This window comes from Trifolium pratense, linkage group LG6 (genome assembly GCF_020283565.1).
Source record: "Trifolium pratense cultivar HEN17-A07 linkage group LG6, ARS_RC_1.1, whole genome shotgun sequence".
Classification (NCBI taxonomy): domain Eukaryota; kingdom Viridiplantae; phylum Streptophyta; class Magnoliopsida; order Fabales; family Fabaceae; genus Trifolium; species Trifolium pratense.
Window position 1 is genome coordinate 23,006,370 of NC_060064.1, and position 20,118 is coordinate 23,026,487.

Genomic DNA, 20,118 nt, shown 5'->3' on the forward strand with positions numbered 1-20,118 from the left:
ATCACTAAATTCACAAAGATTATGATTTTAATTAAAAATTGCAAAATATCGTTTTCGATACGTATTTGATATTTATATTTATTCGATATTTTTTGATACACGTATCGGAGAAGCATCGACAATTAATGTTCTTTGATAATTGAAACGTCAGAGAGGAGACGGATACATTTCGTATTTTCTCTTAAGTATTGAATGTTAGAGTATGATGTTATCAACTATGTCTTTATTAGTTTTTTTCCTTGTCATGACTTGAACTATGGACCACCAACTCCTTAACTCTTAGCTCAACTAACTTGACCAGTTAAGCTACCCATCCCACCCCCTCCTTTTGGGTAGTACTTAACTTAATATATGTAATTGTTACTTGTTTTCTTATTTTGAGTAAGTTGAATGTTAATTTTTATCATTATCGATTTTAGTTATGTTTATATATTGTGCATTTATATATTTAATTTTAAATTTAATTTTTAAATAATGTATCCCAGACGTATCGTATCGGGAATTTTGAAATTTTTTCCGTATCGGTGTCGTATCGTATCGGTATCGTATCACATATCATGGCTTCATAGGTTTTAATACGAAATAACGATTGTTTTCTTTTTGATAAAAATTAAAACAATATTCATGACAAAAAAAAACAATATAAAAATTAAATTACCCCTGACGTGGACTCTGAATGTTAGTGACGAATTTTAAAATTTCAGGAGGGTATTTGACAAATTTTAAAATTTCAGAGGGGTATTTGACAGTTTACTCAAATATAAAAATTATAAATTTTTATGAGAGATGTTCTTATAATACAAAAAACCATTCAAAAATATAAAAATATACAAGAGTTTGATTAAAAGTATGAATTAAAAGTTGTGATAAATAATATTTGAGAGATCAAAAGTTGTTGAAGAATTTTATGGGAATTAAAAATAAAACTCATATTTACAGGACAAAAACTTATTTAAGCTATTTTTTTTATAATATATATAGATATATTTTTTCTTCTTATAAAAAGAAAAGATTTTTTTTTGAGCAACTATATGTCATTGTACTACATAACCGGTTATGAGATCGCAATTGTTTTTAAGCCTCAACTTTACTCAAGACAAATAATGAAAATGCAGTACCAAATTCGATCTATGACTATAAGTACTCATATAAAGTAGACAGCTGAAGGAGTTATAGAGCAAGAAACGGATTTATTCGACTAGTAACTATCTTCATTGTTCGTTAGTACATGATAGTACTAGATCCTTTGGTTCATTCCTAAAGCAAAGAACCACCAATTAAATGATAACTAAATTACCTTCAGAGGTTTAGAATTTATCCTCTCTGGACCTGAGATCTGGATGATAAGATGATGGAAGTCGTTGTGATAAGACTTGACTGATAATATAGTTGTTGTAGCTGATGATGGTACCCGTTGTGAAGGAGGTCACGGGTGGTACCTATACACAATGATCTTCTTTAGACCTGAGATTTGATAAGACGGTGGAAGTCATTGTGATAGGACTTTGGCTGGTGATATAGTTAATTTTAAAGTATGATTGTACTCGTTGTGAAAAGGGAGATGATCACCTATAATCTAGTATGTGTTGTTACTTAACAGTCGAGTAACCTAGTCCAGTACGTGGTTGACCCTTTGGCCCAGTCTGAAACAAAATTGATTTTGATATGTTTGATTTGTCTAAAATAGAATTGATTTTGTCTTCAGAATTTATTCTACTTGAAGTTAGAAATTGTAACTTTTTATTCTAGAATAAATTTTTGTACGCAAATTTAATTTTCAACTCACTTTTACTTGTATTTGAACATAAATCATTTTATCTTCAACTTCATTTTAACCAAAATCAATTTTTTCCACCATAAAATCATACACTTAATACAATTCTATGATGTCCGCTCTAATCAAACAAGCGGAAAGAAATGGTACTCTACATGGGATAAAGGTATGTAAAAGGGCTCCATCCATATGTCATTTACTCTTTGCCGATGATGATAGTTTTTTATTCTTTAGAGCAAATGAGCCTAAAACTAATGCTCTAAAAGGAATTCTAGATACTTATGCCAATGCTTTAGGTCAAATGATTAACATGACGAAGTCAGAAATATTTTTTAGTAGAAATGTTATATCTAATATTTTACGGCTGAATGAATGTTTTGGTATCGGAAAATATCTAGGTCTTTCATCCATGATTGGGAGAAGTAAGAAAGTCATATTCCACTATATAAAAGATAGAATTTGGAAGAGAATTTCTAGTTGGAGTAGTAAGAAAGTCATATTCCACTATATAAATGTTGTCACAAGCAGAGACGAAAATCATGATAAAATCAGTTGCCCAGGCTATTCCTTCATGTTGCATGGGAGTTTTTCTTCTTCCAACATCTATAGAAGAAGAAATATAGAAAAGATGCTAAACTCCTTTTGGTGGGGTGCGAAAGGTGAAAATCAGAAGGGTATTAGATGGATGAGTTGGGATAGACTTACTGTGAGGAAAGAATGGGGTGGCAGGGGATTTCGGAGCATTCACTGCTTTAATTTAGCAATGTTTGGGGAAGCAAGGTTGAGATTTCTTAACCAATCCAGATGTTTTGGTGTCAAGAATATTCAAAGCTAAATACTTTTTGAATGAGAATTTTTTACGATCGTCCTTGAGACATAGATACCGTTTGACCTAATTTTTTTTAGGTGTATAAGCTCTTTTAACCATAAATCTTACATTTTTTATAAAAAAAAAAAAAGAAGTTAAAAGCTGTTGTTTTTTTAATTATAATAGGGTTTAAAGATATGTTTGATAATATATTACTATAATTTTTCAAACAAAAATTAGTACTGTAATAGATTAGAATGATCAAAAGCAAGAAAGTTTTAAAGTGGTTTAATGAATTTGGAGCCAATCTCTGATATAAACAACAAGTGAAGTGGTGATTAAAGGGAGTAAAAGAGTCTATATATACTATTCAAATTTAACCAAGCTATTTAAATTTGAAAATTAGAGAATCTATTTCATAATTGATCACAACGAGCTTAATAAGAAATGAATGACAAATGCAAAGTGACAGTGCCCATAAAAGACAATAATCCTTCTACCGGCGGCAAAATTTGAATAGCCAAACATAAAGAAAACAGAGTGGCAGTCACACAGTTCACAATTCACAAGTTGAAACACAAAAATCAGCTGTGCCCAAATTCGCTTTAGTGCCCAAACTCTCACCAAACATAAGGAATGATCTACCTAATGCTATGTTGCAATTGTGCAACAGTGCATAACATGCAAAAAAGAAGAAAAAAAATGTGCAGGCGCCGCACAGTGAAAAACAGAACATACAGAACATAGAGCTACATACAAAGAGGAAGAAGAAATTTGTGTGAATTTTTTTTTACCACAACAAGTATATGCATCTTTCTTTCCTTTCACTTTCCTCCCTTAATTCGCCAAGGAAAGATAATGAATTATTAATAAACCATGTCTCGCATCCTTTACAAGTAGGATTTTAAAGCTCAAATAGACATACAGATGCAAGCTTAATCTTGAGATTTGCACAGGGAAAATGGAAAGCAATCTTTGCTTCACAAAGGGAACGAGATGATGGCTTCAACCTCTGCCTGCAACCACTTATGAAATTCCAATGACGAATTTCTTAGAACCTGTAGATTTCAGTAGAGAACATGAGAGAAACCAAATATAAAAGCATAAAACATTCAATTCAGTGGTAAAGTTGCACTCGATGCAATAAAACGCATAAAAAATGCTCAAAAGTATATTATAACACTTCTAACATAATAAATCACACACAATATAATGTGATTTATTATGTTAGAACACCATAGTCATTTTCTTTATATAATGATAACAATGCATCGGTATGGCCTATCAAGAAAAACCTTGTCGGGGCTAGGAGAACTTAAAAGATTTTCTTCGACCCCTTCTGTGAAGGATTAAAGGTGTCATACATCACCAACATGAAGAACATCATAGCTAGTTTTGTAAGCAAAACCTTGTCAGGGTTAAGAGAACTTAAAAGGTTTTCTTCGACCACTTTTGTTAAGGACTAAAGGCGTGGCTTTCCTTATAACCCATTCATACAATCTCATATTAATCATTTTGTCTTAAGAAATAGTTAATTACTCGTCTTGCCCATAAATATCATTAGATAGACGCAAAAAAAAATTCAAATTTTAAACGACTCAGAGAGGTAAAATGCCCATGACACAGGCCTTCTGAAACCCCATTTGTGATTAATTACCATCTAAACAAGGTTTTAAAAAATGGTACGTTACCGAGAAAACGGCAGAGTAAAAAACAGTATCAGCAGCCACCGTAACCATTTTTCCCCATTTTTATACAGTGAAAAAAAGTAACATTGATACGCCATTACAGTCGCGACAAAATGCAAATGGACAGAGAATTCCATTTTTTTTCAATTGAGATGGTCTCCTTTTAGCTCTTTCCCTAGTTCAAAAATTCATATCTATCTCTTAATTTAAGTTATTATACACACACACACACACACACACATATATATATATATATATATATATATATATATATATATATATATATATATATATATATATATATATATATATATATATATATATATATATATATATATATATATATATATGTGGTAGTACAAGATCTATGTGCTGTTGTGATTAATTCACACCGCGACAACTGCAACCTTAAAGCGACAATTATTTATAACCTTGCATCTATACTCCTAAACACTAAAGACAAAATCCAACATCCTAACAGTAACATCTAAATTCATCCACAACCAAAGCACATAGCATGTGAGTAATAATAGTATACAAAATAAAAACTCAAAATTGAAAGAAATAAAAACTACTGAATGAATACCAATAAAAACTACTCAAAATCGAACAAAATGAATTGCATTGACAAAAATGTAAAATTAGGTACCTGGTATAAATATTCCCAGCATTGAGATTGCGATGAAGAATCCTACCAGGGTTGGTACTAACAGCACCATCAATCAAATCCTTCAAACCCTTATTCACTGCATCATCTTCAACAGGCACAGCATCAGAACGCTCAACAGGCACAATTCTTTGAAAGTAATTCCCATAAATATACTCAGGAGCAAACCCATGTTCATCAGTATACCCCATAATATGTCCATGCCATTCCCACACAACATACTCCCCTTCTTCTTCCTCATGACACCCAACACAAATATTGCTTTCGCGAAGTGAAATTGCTTCACCGGAATTTGGTTTCAGAGTATCTCCTTTTCCAGTGAGGATTAATTTGATGATTTCAGCTTCAAGCTTAGATTCTTCTTTGTAGATTGCTTGTTTTGCGTCTTGGTAAGCACCGGGTTGGTTTTCTTCGTCGTCGTCATCATCTTCTTCTTCGCTGAAAAGGAAATCGTCGTAGGATTTATCGAAGAGAGGTTTGTTGTCTGGACCACGAAGTTGAAGTCTGTCCATTAGGGTTTCGAGGAAGTAGTTGTCGAGGGTGGTGGTGGCGGCAGTGGTGGTGGTGGAAGAAGAGTTGTTGTTTGGAGATGCGCTCATGGTGTTTGATGTTTGTTCTGAATGAAAATGAACGAGAAAAGGGATAGGCAGGGTTTTACGTGATGGAAATGTTTCTTCTCAACAAAATTAAATGGAACAGGCTTGGGATTCAAATCATTCAATATATTACTTTCTTTTATACTGCTTTTTCTAACATAAACAAATACTCCCTCCGTCCCAAATTATAAGGGAAAATAAAAAAATCACACTTATTAAGAAAAAGTAAAACATGAGAATTTGAAGTATGATTTTGTGGGTTTTCCTTGGAATAAGTTGCATAGAAAGATGTAAAAATAATTTTTATTGGTTGTTGTTTATTGAGAAAATGAGAGAGAGAAGAAATTAAATGCAATTTGCATTTAATTTTATGAAAATAAGAAAAAAACATTCTTAAAAATGATTTTTTCTCTTATAATTTGGGACAAAAAAAATGGCATTTTTTCCCTTATAATTTGGGACGGAGGGAGTAGTTAATTTGGTGCACCATACACAAGTTTGGAATAATATTATTGATGGTAGAACATGCAATATACTAGATAAGATACTTTTTGACAAAAATATCTTTAGTTTTTTTTTTTTTTTTTTTTTTTTTTTTGATAAGCAAAAAAATATCTTTAGTTAAATGAAAAGAAATTATGGATTATTATTTCTCTGTTTTAATAATTGAAGGTAGTTTTGGAAAAATAATATGGATTCTCTCAAGTGTGATTTACACTTGAGAGAATAAAGTGTAATCTAACACCATCTAAATTCATTTTCTCTAAATTTTTATATGCTTCTCTCTCTTGATCAATGGTAACAAACCACACTTTATTCTCTCAAGTGTAAATTACACTTGAGAGAATCCATTCCCACATATTATTTGATAAATTTAATGCAAAAGTTATTTTTCTTAATACTTATGCATATGCATATGTGGATGAATTCTTATATTTGGGACAAATAAAGTATTTTTTTTTGCTTAACTACACATTTGATCCTTTACGTTTATTTTAGATTTTAATTTGGTTTTTTACGTTTAAAACGTATTAATTTGGTTTCTTACGTTTTTACTTTTTGCATTAGTTAGTTTTTTCTGTCAGTTTTGTCACATGTGACAACTGGTTTGCATATATGGACAGATAGTCAGATACGTGGACACTTGGATACACTGACACGTGTATAGTTCAGACGGTGTTAGTGACAAAATTAACGGAAATGACTAAATTGAAACATATTGAAAACGTAAGGGATCGGATTAATACTTTTTAAACGTAAGAGACCAAATTGAAACCTAAAACGTAAGAGTGTAGTTAAGTTTTTTTTTTTTTTGCAATAGAAAGGGAGTTAAGCTTCTTTTTTTTTTCATCTCATTTATATATAGTACGCACGTAATTTTATTTTTATTTTGACAAAATCAAACGTGGATGTAATTCTTTTTTATTAAGAAATGTAAATTAATTATATTTTGACCAAGAGTTAAATCTATCTACTACAGTCTCAAGATAATAAATTATTAATAAAATTAACCTCATCTAAATTTTCTGTTCTACTTGTAGTCTTACATAAATCCGCCGAATTTGTTTACAAGTTCTAGTTCAACTGATAAAAATGTTAAAATTGTTAAGTTGGATGTCATGATTGAAGTTCGAATCCCGGTTTACTAACTTGTGTTTATGAGTTTATAATGACTTTACCATTTCGTTTATCAACCAAAAAACAATCTGCTTAATTTTACATGCAATTATTCGTACATGTGTTATATTCATAATTATTGACATTTTTGTGGATTGTGGGTCAAATTATCATCTTTAATTTGCAATTTTAATACCTATTATTTTTTTTAACGATTTTGACTCTTATACTTTTACTCTTTCTTTTTTTGGATACAAAAGGGGCCAAAGCCCAAAAAAAAAGTAACTATAGAGAGATGACTCTAGGGGTAGTTATCCCCATAACATCAGCTAACAACAATGAGCTCAGACTCACAGAACATTGTTCATACACACGCATCCCCGGCTCATGATCACACCCCAAATTAGCAAGAGCATCAGCACAAGCATTTGATTCACGATAAGAGTGACAAATCTTAACTTCTCAATCCATACCAAGTAACCGTCTAATTTCTTGATTATATAAAATAAAAAGAATGGAAATGAAGTCACTTAACCCTAATTTTTTGGCCTAATTTTCCTCCAAATCTTACTAAAGCTCCCTTTAATGAAAAAAATATATATAAAAAATGGTATTGGGCCTCAAAAAGGGCCCAAACAAGTTTTGCACCATTTTTTTTTTCCATTTGCTAAATACTAATGCTCATTGAATGCTAGAAAACATTAGTATCATTATTTTGGCGGCTCAATTTTTTCTGGTTTACTTCTATTCTTTTCTTTGACAGATGAGTTCTTGGGTGGGTGATCCGAAAGAGGTTCAATTGAGTAAAAAAGTAAGCAAATCAACATTTGCTCCCGAAAAGTCACTAAATTTAGTCTAGTGGTAAGGGGTTTGGGTAGTACGCTATAGGTCTTGGATTCGATCCCAATCATTATAAATCAAAAAAAAAAAAACATTTGCTCCTAAATCGTGTGCTTAGTGACATCCAATTCCTTCTAAAAAAATTGGACACTCTTTTCCATCTCTCTCTCATGTAGTGTTTTCTCTTTTACTCTTGCATAATGTAAACTTTCTCTTGCTCCCATGGCAAACTCAAATTTCTTCGTCTATTTTGATTAATGTAAGATTTTTTGCCCAATCATCTCATCTTTATCTTTACTATATGAAAATGCCGTCACTTAATCAGAATCTTTTGGCCTAATTTTCCTCAAAATCTTACTAAAGGCGAGCAATATAAGCCCTTCTCTGCCTTGGGAAAAGTTGCGAACTCTAGAAGTAAGGGTGTTGCGAAACTGGCACCATAGCCTAAGAAGACTATAAGAGTTATCTTTCTCGACAAAAAGAATAGAATGCTTAACTTTGAGTAAGATTTATGATTGAACCCTTCCCCTCTAGCTTATTCCCTAAGAGAAAGTAATCTCTAAAAGTTAGACTTGAGTGCCATGATTTCTTAATAAGCCACCGTCTTCTTCTTTATCTTTATTATACAAAGAGAAATAAAAATTCAGCCACATAACCCCTAATATTCAGCCACATTTATCTTTACATTCTATATTTGTTCTGTCCAGCACTCATATTTTGTAGATCAAACAGACTTTATATTTAAAAAATTTTAAGTTGGTTTATTATATTATTGATGTCATTATAAGTTAATCATTTTTGTCAAATTTTGAGTTAACTCTATCTTAAACGTCAATGTGGCACCTTTCAGAGTTATCCACATGTGTTTCTATATTAGTCACCAGGATATTTAAACAAATATTTGATTAAAAAGACTAACTCATTATAATATTATTAGTAATATAAGAGATCAATTTTCCTTTAAAAAAAATCAATTTTTTTTAAAAAAATATAGCTAGGGGATCAATTTTTTATTTTTTTTTTAACAAAAATTATAGGGGATTAATTTAAAACTTAAAATTTCATAAAAAAGAAAACTTAAAATAAATGCAAGGCATACAATGTAACTTAAAAAAATTATTGGGTATAGTAATAGTAATATAGTATTCACATTCGGTTATTTGACGCCATGTACACAATCATTTTTTATTTTAATTTTTGAATTAATTTTATCCTATGTGCAATGAAATAAGCCTTTTTTTAATGGTGAAACATACATTATCCTTTTAAGAACCGAGAATATTTATTCAATAACTAATGAGAATAAGACAAATAAGTAAATAATTTGTATGTGGTATTTACAAATTAACTTGAAAACTTTTTTTATTTCACATACAAATCTACTTATGTGACTTATTTTTATTAGTTGCCGGATAAATATATATCCCAAATTTTTTAAAGGGTATAAGAAAAACATTTTTTTATAGGTACAAATTAAGAACTCTCCTTGACAGAAACCGTTCCAAATAAATAAAATTAAAAAGTCAAACAATTTTAAAACCAAGACCATGTGAATGTGAATTTGGTGGTACTATATATTTTTAATCAACAAACACGATGACAATAAAAAAAGAAAGCATAAGGTGTGAAAACTGAAAACAGGAAAACGTGACATTTCATTAGTCTTGTATTTTCTTGCCTTCTAAGGCAAATAGCTAAAGGAGTCAATTTATTAGACAACATTGGGTAAACAAATTAAATTCAAAGCAAAGTACTATAAATAAATGAAGAAAAAAGAGAAAACAGCTTAGACCCCATAAATAAAAACACAGTGGGTGTTTGAAGTTTGAGTTTTTGAAGCTTGAAAACAAGCATTACGTACAAAACAAATTAAATGGCTTCATGTGCCTTCAATTGTTTTTCTAAACCGTTCTGATTATGACGTCTATGGCTACTTCTATAACTAGTAGCCTAAAATAATAGCCAGCCTTGTTGCATGCTTAAATTTACTATGGCTATTGTTGGTTGTTGAATTTAAGTTAGCTTTAGGGTGCGTTTATTTGCTCTCAAATAAATGTTTGGATAAAATAATGCACAATGTATCGGATAAGTTGAATGTTCGGGGTCCAAACCCCGATCCCTGCATATATAATATGTGATGTTTCTTATCAACTGAGTTATGTTTATGGACACATATGATCCTTTTCTTTGTGAGACGACAAAGCTTTTAAAATATATTTTTAAGATGATCTGTTAGTGTTAGGTATTTCTAACAATTCACTTTCTTGGATAAAAGAAATAAAATTCACTTTCATTAAAGTGGACTTCTTTTTTGTTTAATAGCTTAGTTGTTAAATTTCATCTTAAAGATACATAAGTAGAGTATTTGAGGGTTCGAATACCGACTTTTGCATAATATATATGATATCCCTATAAACTGAGCTAAACTCTTAAAGATAAAGTGGACGTATTTTACATAGTTCAATTCAAAATTTTCTCACTAAAGTATTTTTTGGTGCGCACACTAAATTTAGTGTTATGCCAATGCCATTAAGCTAACTCATTTAAATTGTGGATTTGGATCATTTCCTTCTTCTATTGAACAAGAGGACTAAAGATGCTAGAGAAAGAATATAGAGAAACAAGAAGGTGTGTATGGTTTACAGTATTTGACTATTTGGTATGAAAGGATCCATATACAGACTGCTTGATTGCTTTATATATATATATATATATGGGGCTGCTAATTTAGACCCAGTTGGGTCTAAATTAGCAAGGTGCACCTTTTGAGTTGGACAAAAATACCCTTTCTTTTTTTAAAAAAAAAAAAAAACATATTGGCGCTGATCCAGTGTCGCGCGCCTACCGCAGGACCACCGTTACAGACCGTTGATTTCCATCAGACGGCCAAGAGATGATCTCATCACGGCTGTCGGATCAATCAGACAGTCCAGATCATCCATCTCCATGATAAGCCAGCGCGTGCACCACACTAGATCTGCGCTAAACTCTTAAAGATAAAGTGGACGTATTTTACATAGTTCAATTCAAAATTTTCTCACTAAAGTATTTTTTGGTGCGCACACTAAATTTAGTGTTATGCCAATGCCATTAAGCTAACTCATTTAAATTGTGGATTTGGATCATTTCTTCTTCTATTGAACAAGAGGACTAAAGATACTAGAGAAATTAAAAATTACTCTTATTTGATATGTTATTAATTAAGACCATCAAATTCAAAATTAATGGTTTATACCGTTATTAATTACAATTCAAAATTAATGGTTATTAATTAAGACCATAAAATTCAAAATTCAAAATTACTCGTATTTTTTATTGAATACCGTTAATTTTATATAAAAAAAATAGTATTTGAGATTTACTTGCTTTAGTCTTTCCTCAATTTTTCATCCAGTATATAACGAAGTTATTTATTTACGCGTCCTTTAAGTGTTGACAATTGAATCTGATGTAGCTGATCAGAGTGTTGACATGGTTTTGTATACTTGCTTACAAGTTACATGCATGTGTTGTGTGCGATTGACATGGTTTTGTTTTGATAATGCTGGCTTTGAAAATTCAAAAATATCTTGTAGTACGTACTATATATATAATATAGTAATATACACAGTATAGTGTACGGACTACGGAGTAGTATTGTTCAAGAATTTTGCATTTACTCTACCATGACACCAACATTATCCAAAACCATATTAATTGCACACACCAACTTGAACACTTTGAGCCACATCAGATTCTTTCTCATGTGTATACTATGTTGGGTTCACTGTGTGAGTAGTTAAATTTTTACGTGTGAGTTACCTATAGGTTGGATGGTGCTCCATCGAATAGGTGACTCGAAATCGCCGAAAAGGAAAAGATTATCATCAGATTAGTGCTAAGAGAGTGAGCTAATTTAAAATACCGAGTCTAAAATCTTGGTTAAACCCTAAAAAATGACAGGATAAATGGGGGTCACTCCTTAGAGATAACAATTAGACGCACACCTAGTGAGTACTCGTAAAAAACCCCACAACAGGTATAAAAATCACATTATGAGTACGACATGAGCATGGGTAAGATAGAAAAGTAGTATTTGTATTTCTTGATGATGATTATACAATGCACAACATACAAATATATACAGCAGTGTGGTAAGGCACGATCTTAGAATCATGTGAATCATGATGGCTGTGCACTATTTTTAGTAACAATATATGCTAGTCTATAATTGACATATAAATCATATTAATTTACATGATACACTATAATCATATGCTATTAATATAATTCAAGTATCAGGGAATTATATCTCTAACTCCCCCTCTCAAACTGGTGGTGAGTGGATCACACCAAGTTTGTCTCTAATTTGACTGAAACGAGTGTGGCTTAATGGCTTGGTGAGACAATCTGCAACTTGATCAGCTGTGGGGACATAAGCCACGACAACTTCATTTTGTAGTACTTGATCTCTGATATAATGAACATCAATTTCAATATGTTTAGATCGAGCATGCAGTACTGGATTAGAAGCTAATGCCTTGGCACTTAAGTTGTCACACCACAATATGGGTTTCCTTGGCAATGGGAGTTCAAGCTCAGTAAGTAGTGAACGAATCCATGCTATCTCAGCAGCTAGGTCAGCTAGAGCTCTGTACTCAGACTCTGTACTTGATCTTGATACTACCTTTTGTTTTCTTGAAGACCAAGAAATAAGTGTTTCACCAAGGAACACACATTGACCAGACATAGATTTCCTGTCATCAATACTAGTGGCCCAATCTGCATCAGAAAAACCTGTTATATCCAAGTCAGTTGATGGCTTGATGTGCAAGCAATAATTGATGGTGCCTTGAAGATACCTCAATATTCTTTTTATGCCTTGCCAGTGGTCAATGGTGGGTGAACTCATGTATTGACTGAGTTTATTAACAGAAAAGGCTATATCAGGTCTTGTGTGAGTTAAGTATTGTAGTCCTCCTATGGCTTGTCTGAACACAGTTGGATCTTTCAATTTCTCCCCCTCAACTGTGAATTGCCTACCTGTTATCATAGGTGTTGGACATGATGAGGCATTGTCCATCTTGAATTTCTTCAATAAGTCACCAATGTATTTGGATTGTTTGAGGTACATTCCACTGACATTTCTTTGTACTTCTATGCCCAGAAAATAGTGTAATTGACCCAAATCTTTGAGAGAGAAGACATCGTTAAGCTGTTTGATGAAAGCTTGAAGGAACTTGTTATTGTTGCCTGTGACAATTATGTCATCCACGTATATAAGGAGAAACGTGATATGATCTTTACCTTTTAGAAGGAAAAGAGAAGAGTCACTTTTTGTGTTTTGAAAGCCCCAGTTCAACAATGCAGTTTTGAGGCTATCAAACCAAGCTCTTGGTGCTTGCTTCAATCCATAAGTTGCTTTGGATAGTTTGCATATGTGATTAGGCTTGGTAGGATCTGTAACACCCTAACTAATACTACGCGCACTAATTAAATATATGATACAAATGCATAGCATTAATCAGAGTATTACATTTAAAATATTAAAACACATAACATGCATACTTAACATATATTAATATTGTAGCGGAATCATATAAAACCTGTCCTATTCTTCTATCAAATAAGAGCAAGTTCATATCTCATAAAATAAATACTTTGAAATCATGCATATTCATAATATCCAAAGACATTAGTTCAACAGACTAATCCAAACATGCATAGGTATCACAATCATAGTAGTAATACAGTCATCCGAATAACAAAATAATTTCGGCATAAGGCTCCTATACATAATTTCAGACATCATAAGCGACAAAAGATGAATCCTAAGGTGGTACAAGTATCAGAGCATCTAGACTAAGACTCGGGTAATCTAGATACTAAACAAAATAGGAGTAGCCTAAAGCTATCCTCTCACCAAAAGAACTAGAAGCAATAAAGCGGCGCGACTAGATATGAGGCTCAAGGTTCTCAACCTGCAACTCTGGACCCCCAAAGGTCGAGCAATTACAAACAACAGAGAGTTAGTTATGAAATTCATACAAGTGCAAAAGTACGCATACTATACACTTAAATAGACAACACATATACTACTCAATTAAATATTTCTATCTAACTTATCCAATATTTTCATACCATCATAGTCATCATAGAATCAAAGATTTATAATTATTCAAATAGTTATAAGTACACGGATCAATTATGTCAAATACCAAACACCTCACATAAGTGCACATATTACCTAATGCAACTAATGCCACATTTATGCAATGCCCCTAGCATTACTAATGCATGCAATATTTCATCATCATTTATTGGACCAACTGAATCCATATATTTTAGCCACCACTAAAATATCTGCTATACTTTCAACCGCAGCTAAAGTATCTGCTCATCATACAATACGAATGATTGGAATGCTCAAGTATCATTTATCTACATCATCATCAAAGTGGATGTACAATCCAATAGTATTATATTTACGTATTATAGAACACAATTCACATCATCACTAAATAAATGAATTGTTCATCTCTCATTAAAGAAAAATAATACACAAACATATACATGGTAATTTACTTATAAACGTCAGTTCAAAACCATGTAAGTATGCCCAAACTAAGTCTTCAATAATAACAATTAATTTGATCCACTTAAGCATACGAACCTTATTAAATTATATATAGAAAGTATGCAATTTTTAAGTGAACTGTATAAACCAAGCTTCATCTCATAAAACGGGTTCCGGAATCGGAATCTACGCGAAAAACTGTGAAAAATAGGTTCCGGATAAAAAAAAGTCAACAAAAGTCAAAAGTCAAAATCAACGCAAAAAGTCAACGCGGCCATAAACTGTATAATTTTGCAGAAAACGCGAATTGGCTTCAGGAACTTATTTCAGAAGTGCTTATTTGCTCAAAAACAACTTATTTCGCACAGAAAGATTATACCAAACATGGGTCAAGTTTACATAAGTTCAAAAGCACTTAAAAATAGCTTATTAACCTCAAAATCACTTAAATTCATCAAATTGACACTTTTGAACCAAAACTCATGAAAATCATGTAAAAATCAACAACAACAACATCAAGTGATCATTTTTCACAGATTAAATCATACAACTAACATCAATGAATATGTAGATTCATATAACAATCACCAAAACTTCATAAAAAAATTATATTTCCATCAACCCAACCCAAACCTAGAGATGAGAGAGTTTGGGAATGGAGAAGGATTCCTTCTCCCCTCTCTTGAATCATCTCTCATAAATTTAACAACTACTCTATTACCTTATCAAAGTTGGAATCTTTACTCCTTCTTCTTCAATTTCCAAGTTCTCCTTCTACTCTTGATCTTGTCTCTAAAACTCTTCTTTTCTACTTTCTCTTTCTACCTCTCTTTTTCTCTTTATTTTTATGACTAAAAACCTAATTATACTACTAATTCTTTCTAACCAAAATTTTACTACATTACTACACAATTAGTCAATTACCATTTTCTTCTTATATTTTACTAATAACATGGTTATTTTACATTTTAGGCCCAATAACACTTAAGATTCATTAATTCTCCTAATTAATTAATTATCTCACTTATAATTAGTCTAACCTCTCACAATTAACTAATAATCTATTAATGACCAAAATATTCTTAATCATACCAAAAACATAATTAATCACATAATAATCGAAATAAAATAATAATAACTAATAATTCAAAAAAAAAACGGTCGTTACAGGATCAACAAATCCTTCTGGTTGTTGCATGTATACTGTTTCTTTAAGGTATCCATTTAGAAATGCATTGTTGATGTCTAATTGCCTGACTTCCCAATTGAGGTGCACTGCAATTAAGAGGATAATCCTGACTGTGCTAGCTTTGACTACCGGGCTAAATGTTTCTTCGTAGTCAATTCCAACTGTTTGTTGAAACCCCTTTGCAACTAGTCTAGCTTTCCTCCTCTCTATGGAGCCATCTGACTTGTATTTGGTCTTGAAGACCCATTTTGAGTAAACTACATTTGTTTGATCTTGGTAAGGCACTAATATCCATGTTTTGTTGGACATGAGTGCTTTAAACTCTTTTTGCATTGCTTCTTTCCATAAGGGTCTTGTGAGAGCTTCCTTGGCATTTGCAGGTTCCATTGTGTCTTTGTAGGTTTCAGTGAGTCCAATGTAAGGTAGCTTTGGCTTATGAATGCCTGACTTACTCCTTGTGTGTATTGCATTGCTTGTATTTGTGTTCAGACTTGATTCACCCACACTTTGCTGTTGAGCTATGTCTAGTGTCTCTTCATGAGCGGTGTCATTTTCTAATGAACCATTGTCAGTTTGTTCTGTGTCGCTGTTAACATCTTGTGAGTCTTCTGAATTTATCTCAACTGGATTTTCTTCTTCAGTGATTGGTATGCTTGCATCACTAGTGGAATTACCTGCAGTGCACAAAGGAAAAGAAGTAGATGGATTGTTAATTGTTGTTTTTAGAGGACTTCTTGTATTGAGAAATCCATCATGGAATGGAAAATGGTCTTCATTGAAAACGACATGTCTTGATATGAAAGTTCTTCCATGAGAGTTGAGACATTTATACCCTTTGTGGGAGTTGCTATATCCCAAGAACACACACCTGGTTGTGTGAAATTGTAGCTTGTGCTGGTTATAAGGTTTGAGACATGGGTAACACGCACAACCAAAGGGTTTAAGGAGCTTATAGTCAGGTTCTTTATGAAACATGAGTGAATACGGACTCTCATTTTGAGTAATTTGGGATGACAATCTGTTTATGAGGTATACTGCAGTTGAGAATGCTTCCCACCAATAATGTAAGGGCATTTGAGCTTGTGCAAGTAAGGTTAAGCCAAACTCTGCTATATGTCTGTGTTTCCTCTCAGCTCTTCCATTTTGTTGAGAGGTATATGGACATGACATTCTAAATTGTATGTCAGCTTCTAAAGCAAGTTTTTGCACAGGTTTGTATTCGCCACCTCCATCGCACTGAATTATTTTGATTCTTTTATTGAATTGATTTTCGGTTAAATTTTTAAATTGAGTGAAAGCTTGCACAGTCTCAGACTTTTGTTTCAAGGGATAAATCCAGGTGAACCTACTAAAATCATCAATAAAGTGCACATAATATTTAAAACCAGAGGATGACATTATTGGTGCAGGACCCCATACATCAGTGTGGACCAACTCAAGTGGTTCCTGAGCATGAGAAGAAGAAGGCTTAAAAGGTAAAAAATGCATTTTGCCATATTGGCATGCCTCACAAAAACTAAAATTATCACTAGGTGGCACTTTGACATTACAACTTTTCAAGACTTTGTCTAAGACTTTATTATTAGGGTGACCAAGTCTTCTATGCCAACTCTCCTTGACAGATACATAAGCACTTGAGTTCCTTTTGTTTCCTGAGAGCTGGTACAATCCATCTTTAAGTAGCCCTTTTAGTATTACCTTCCCTGTCAACTTGTCCTTCACAAAACAACAGTTTTCATCAAACTAAACAAGTATGTTGTTGTCAGCAGCCAATTTAGAAACACTTAATAGATTTTTGGTAATGTTAGGTACATATAAGACATCATGTAAATTGAGTGACTTAAGTTTTGAAGAACCTGTACCCACAATTTTCAATTTTTCACCATTACCAACAACTAGTGAATTCTTACCATGGTGCTCTGTCAATTCTTGAAACTTGTCATTTTGATGTGTCACATGATTGCTTGCACCGCTATCAAAGTACCAGTCATAGTCTTGAACTGAGTTCTGAGAGGCTAGGAAGGCATTGTGAGGTCCTTGCTTGTCACTGTCTGCTGAATAATTTGGCCTTGAGTAGCTTTTGTCGAACCTGTGAAAGCAATCTATTGCAATATGATTACTCAAGCCACAAACTTGACAAGATGACTTGGATGGCCTGCCTCTTCCCCTGCCTCCTCTCCAACCTCTGAAGTTGGAACCTCTCCAATTATTGTTTGATTTGAATTTGTTGCCTCGGTGATCAGATTTGTTTGCAACGTTTGTTGTTGCATTGAGAGTCAGGTTGGTGAGGTTGTTCAATTGCTCAATTCTACTTTCAAAAGTCAGCAATTGAGCTTGTAAATCCACCCAACTGAGTGTGGTTTGATCGGACAGTTTGACAACTACAGGATTATATTCAGAATCCAAACCATTTAGAGTTTGAATGATCAGATCAGAATTTGAAATTGGATTGCCTGCAAGTTTGAGTTTATCAGCAAGATTCTTCATCTTGATCAGGTAATCTTCAATTTTCATTTCTCCTTTTCTGGTGCTATGAAACTCAGATTTAAGATAAGTGATTTGTGACCTTGTGTGAGCACCAGCCAAACTTTGAGCCTCCTCCCAAAGTTGCTTTGAGGTTTCACAGTGTAGTAACTGTGTTGCTATGCCAATGGTCATCGAATTTCTCAACCATCCAAGGAGTTGTTGATCATATGCTTGCCAATCTTCAAATTCTGGATTGAATTTTTTGCTTGAATCTGCAGCAGTGATGAATTCTTCAGGACACTCCTTCTTCCCTAACATGTAGCCATCAAGTTTGGCACCTCTGATTAAAGGCAACACCATTGATTGCCATAGTGGATAATTGTCTCTGTCCAACTTGACAGAAATAGTGGATGGGAGATCATTTCTATGGTTTGCATTTGCAGCAGATGACATGGTTTGTGTTGGATCTAGAGCCTTCAAGGCATAAGCGCTCTGATGCCAAGATAGAAAAGTAGTATTTGTATTTCTTGATGATGATTATACAATGCACAACATACAAATATATACAGCAGTGTGGTAAGGCACGATCCTAGAATCATGTGAATCATGATGGATGTGCACTATTTTTAGTAACAATATATGCTAGTCTATAATTGACATATAAATCATATTAATTTACATGATACACTATAATCATATGCTATTAATATAATTCAAGTATCAGGGAATTATATCTCTAACTGGGTAGTTACCCATAAAAATGTGCAGGTAGGGGGTACATTAGTACTCACCCCACCTCATATCCACATTATATATATATATATATATATATATATATATATATATATTTGTCTTTATTTATATTATTATGTCAAAATATATGTATGTCAATTTTAAAAATCTAACACTATTGATCTTAGCTAGATCGGACAGCTAGATGACTAGCAATCACGTCTGTAGTTAAGCAATCCACGGGGGGATGGGGGGGGGGGGGGTGGGTTGTTCCGACGCTCAAGTTAGTAGAAGTACAAGTTAGAAAGTGGGTGAAGAATAGAATATTTGACCCTTTGATGAGGAGGGTTTATATAGTGCCCCGAACGCTAAGTCAAAGCTCTCCATTATTATGGGCTGAGTGTATCCACCCATAATGGATGACTGCCAGAATTTATACGTGAATGTAGGGATGCGTTATTCGTGCTCACCCTCCGGTCAAACTGTTCTGCTAATCTCGGATAATGGATAGGTTTGGATGGCCACATGTCCTAAGTGGAGGAGCACATGGTAAACGTGTGTCTTTTGATGCAAACTGGTTATGTCACGTCCTATTGGGCCGTGCTCGACTCTAGACTAGCCTTAGGCCCGATCCAGCACAACTATTAAACTAATATACAATTTTAATATAATTATTTATATTTATATATAACACAATGCAAAAACAATTTGAATATGTCAATAAAGATATGAACTTTAGTATGATTACAACCAATTTTTTACAATTTTTATAAGTCAACATTAAATTATTTGATTTTTTAATTTTATTAAAATGATACTACTATGATATTTTCTAATTTATCAATTTATTTTTGATAAAAATGTGAGTAACAGATACAAGTATGAACACTTAAGTACCTAGAGGATACATATACAAAAGTTGTTATCTACACGAACATGTAGGAGTATAATTGGACTGGTTTGGATTGAAGTTTCATGAATTTAGTGTTCGAACTAATAAATTCTCGATTGATTCAATTTTTAGTATTTTTCAAAAATAAAACCAAACCAAACTAATGGATTTGGTTCCGATACTTTAATCGGTTTGCAACATTTTTTCTAATGTATTCTATGTTTTTTTTTTCTTCCGATAAGACGTACCTTAATTGAGACTCAAAACTTTATAGTTATGTTATGTGTGAATTT

General features: G+C 32.7%; 1 protein-coding gene, 1 long non-coding RNA gene and 1 other non-coding gene across 3 annotated transcripts; all 3 read right to left on the minus strand.

Moving 5' to 3' along the window:
* Positions 1 to 3,171: 3,171 nt before the first annotated feature.
* Positions 3,172 to 5,647, minus strand: LOC123889495. The gene is made up of 2 exons (XM_045938847.1): positions 4,920 to 5,647; positions 3,172 to 3,640 (listed from the first exon to the last, which is right to left on the minus strand). Exons 1-2 carry the CDS (start codon positions 5,534 to 5,536, stop codon positions 3,634 to 3,636), a joined length of 624 nt encoding a protein of 207 aa, XP_045794803.1. The 5' UTR covers positions 5,537 to 5,647; the 3' UTR covers positions 3,172 to 3,633.
* Positions 5,648 to 13,610: 7,963 nt separating this feature from the next.
* Positions 13,611 to 15,421, minus strand: LOC123890460. Its single transcript, XR_006802838.1, has 2 exons — positions 15,268 to 15,421; positions 13,611 to 13,958 (listed from the first exon to the last, which is right to left on the minus strand). It is a non-coding gene; the product is annotated as an uncharacterized LOC123890460 (long non-coding RNA).
* Positions 15,422 to 18,047: 2,626 nt separating this feature from the next.
* On the minus strand, positions 18,048 to 18,181 carry LOC123893329. The gene has a single exon (XR_006803435.1). It is a non-coding gene; the product is annotated as a small nucleolar RNA Z247 (small nucleolar RNA).
* Between the last annotated feature and the right edge of the window lie 1,937 nt (positions 18,182 to 20,118).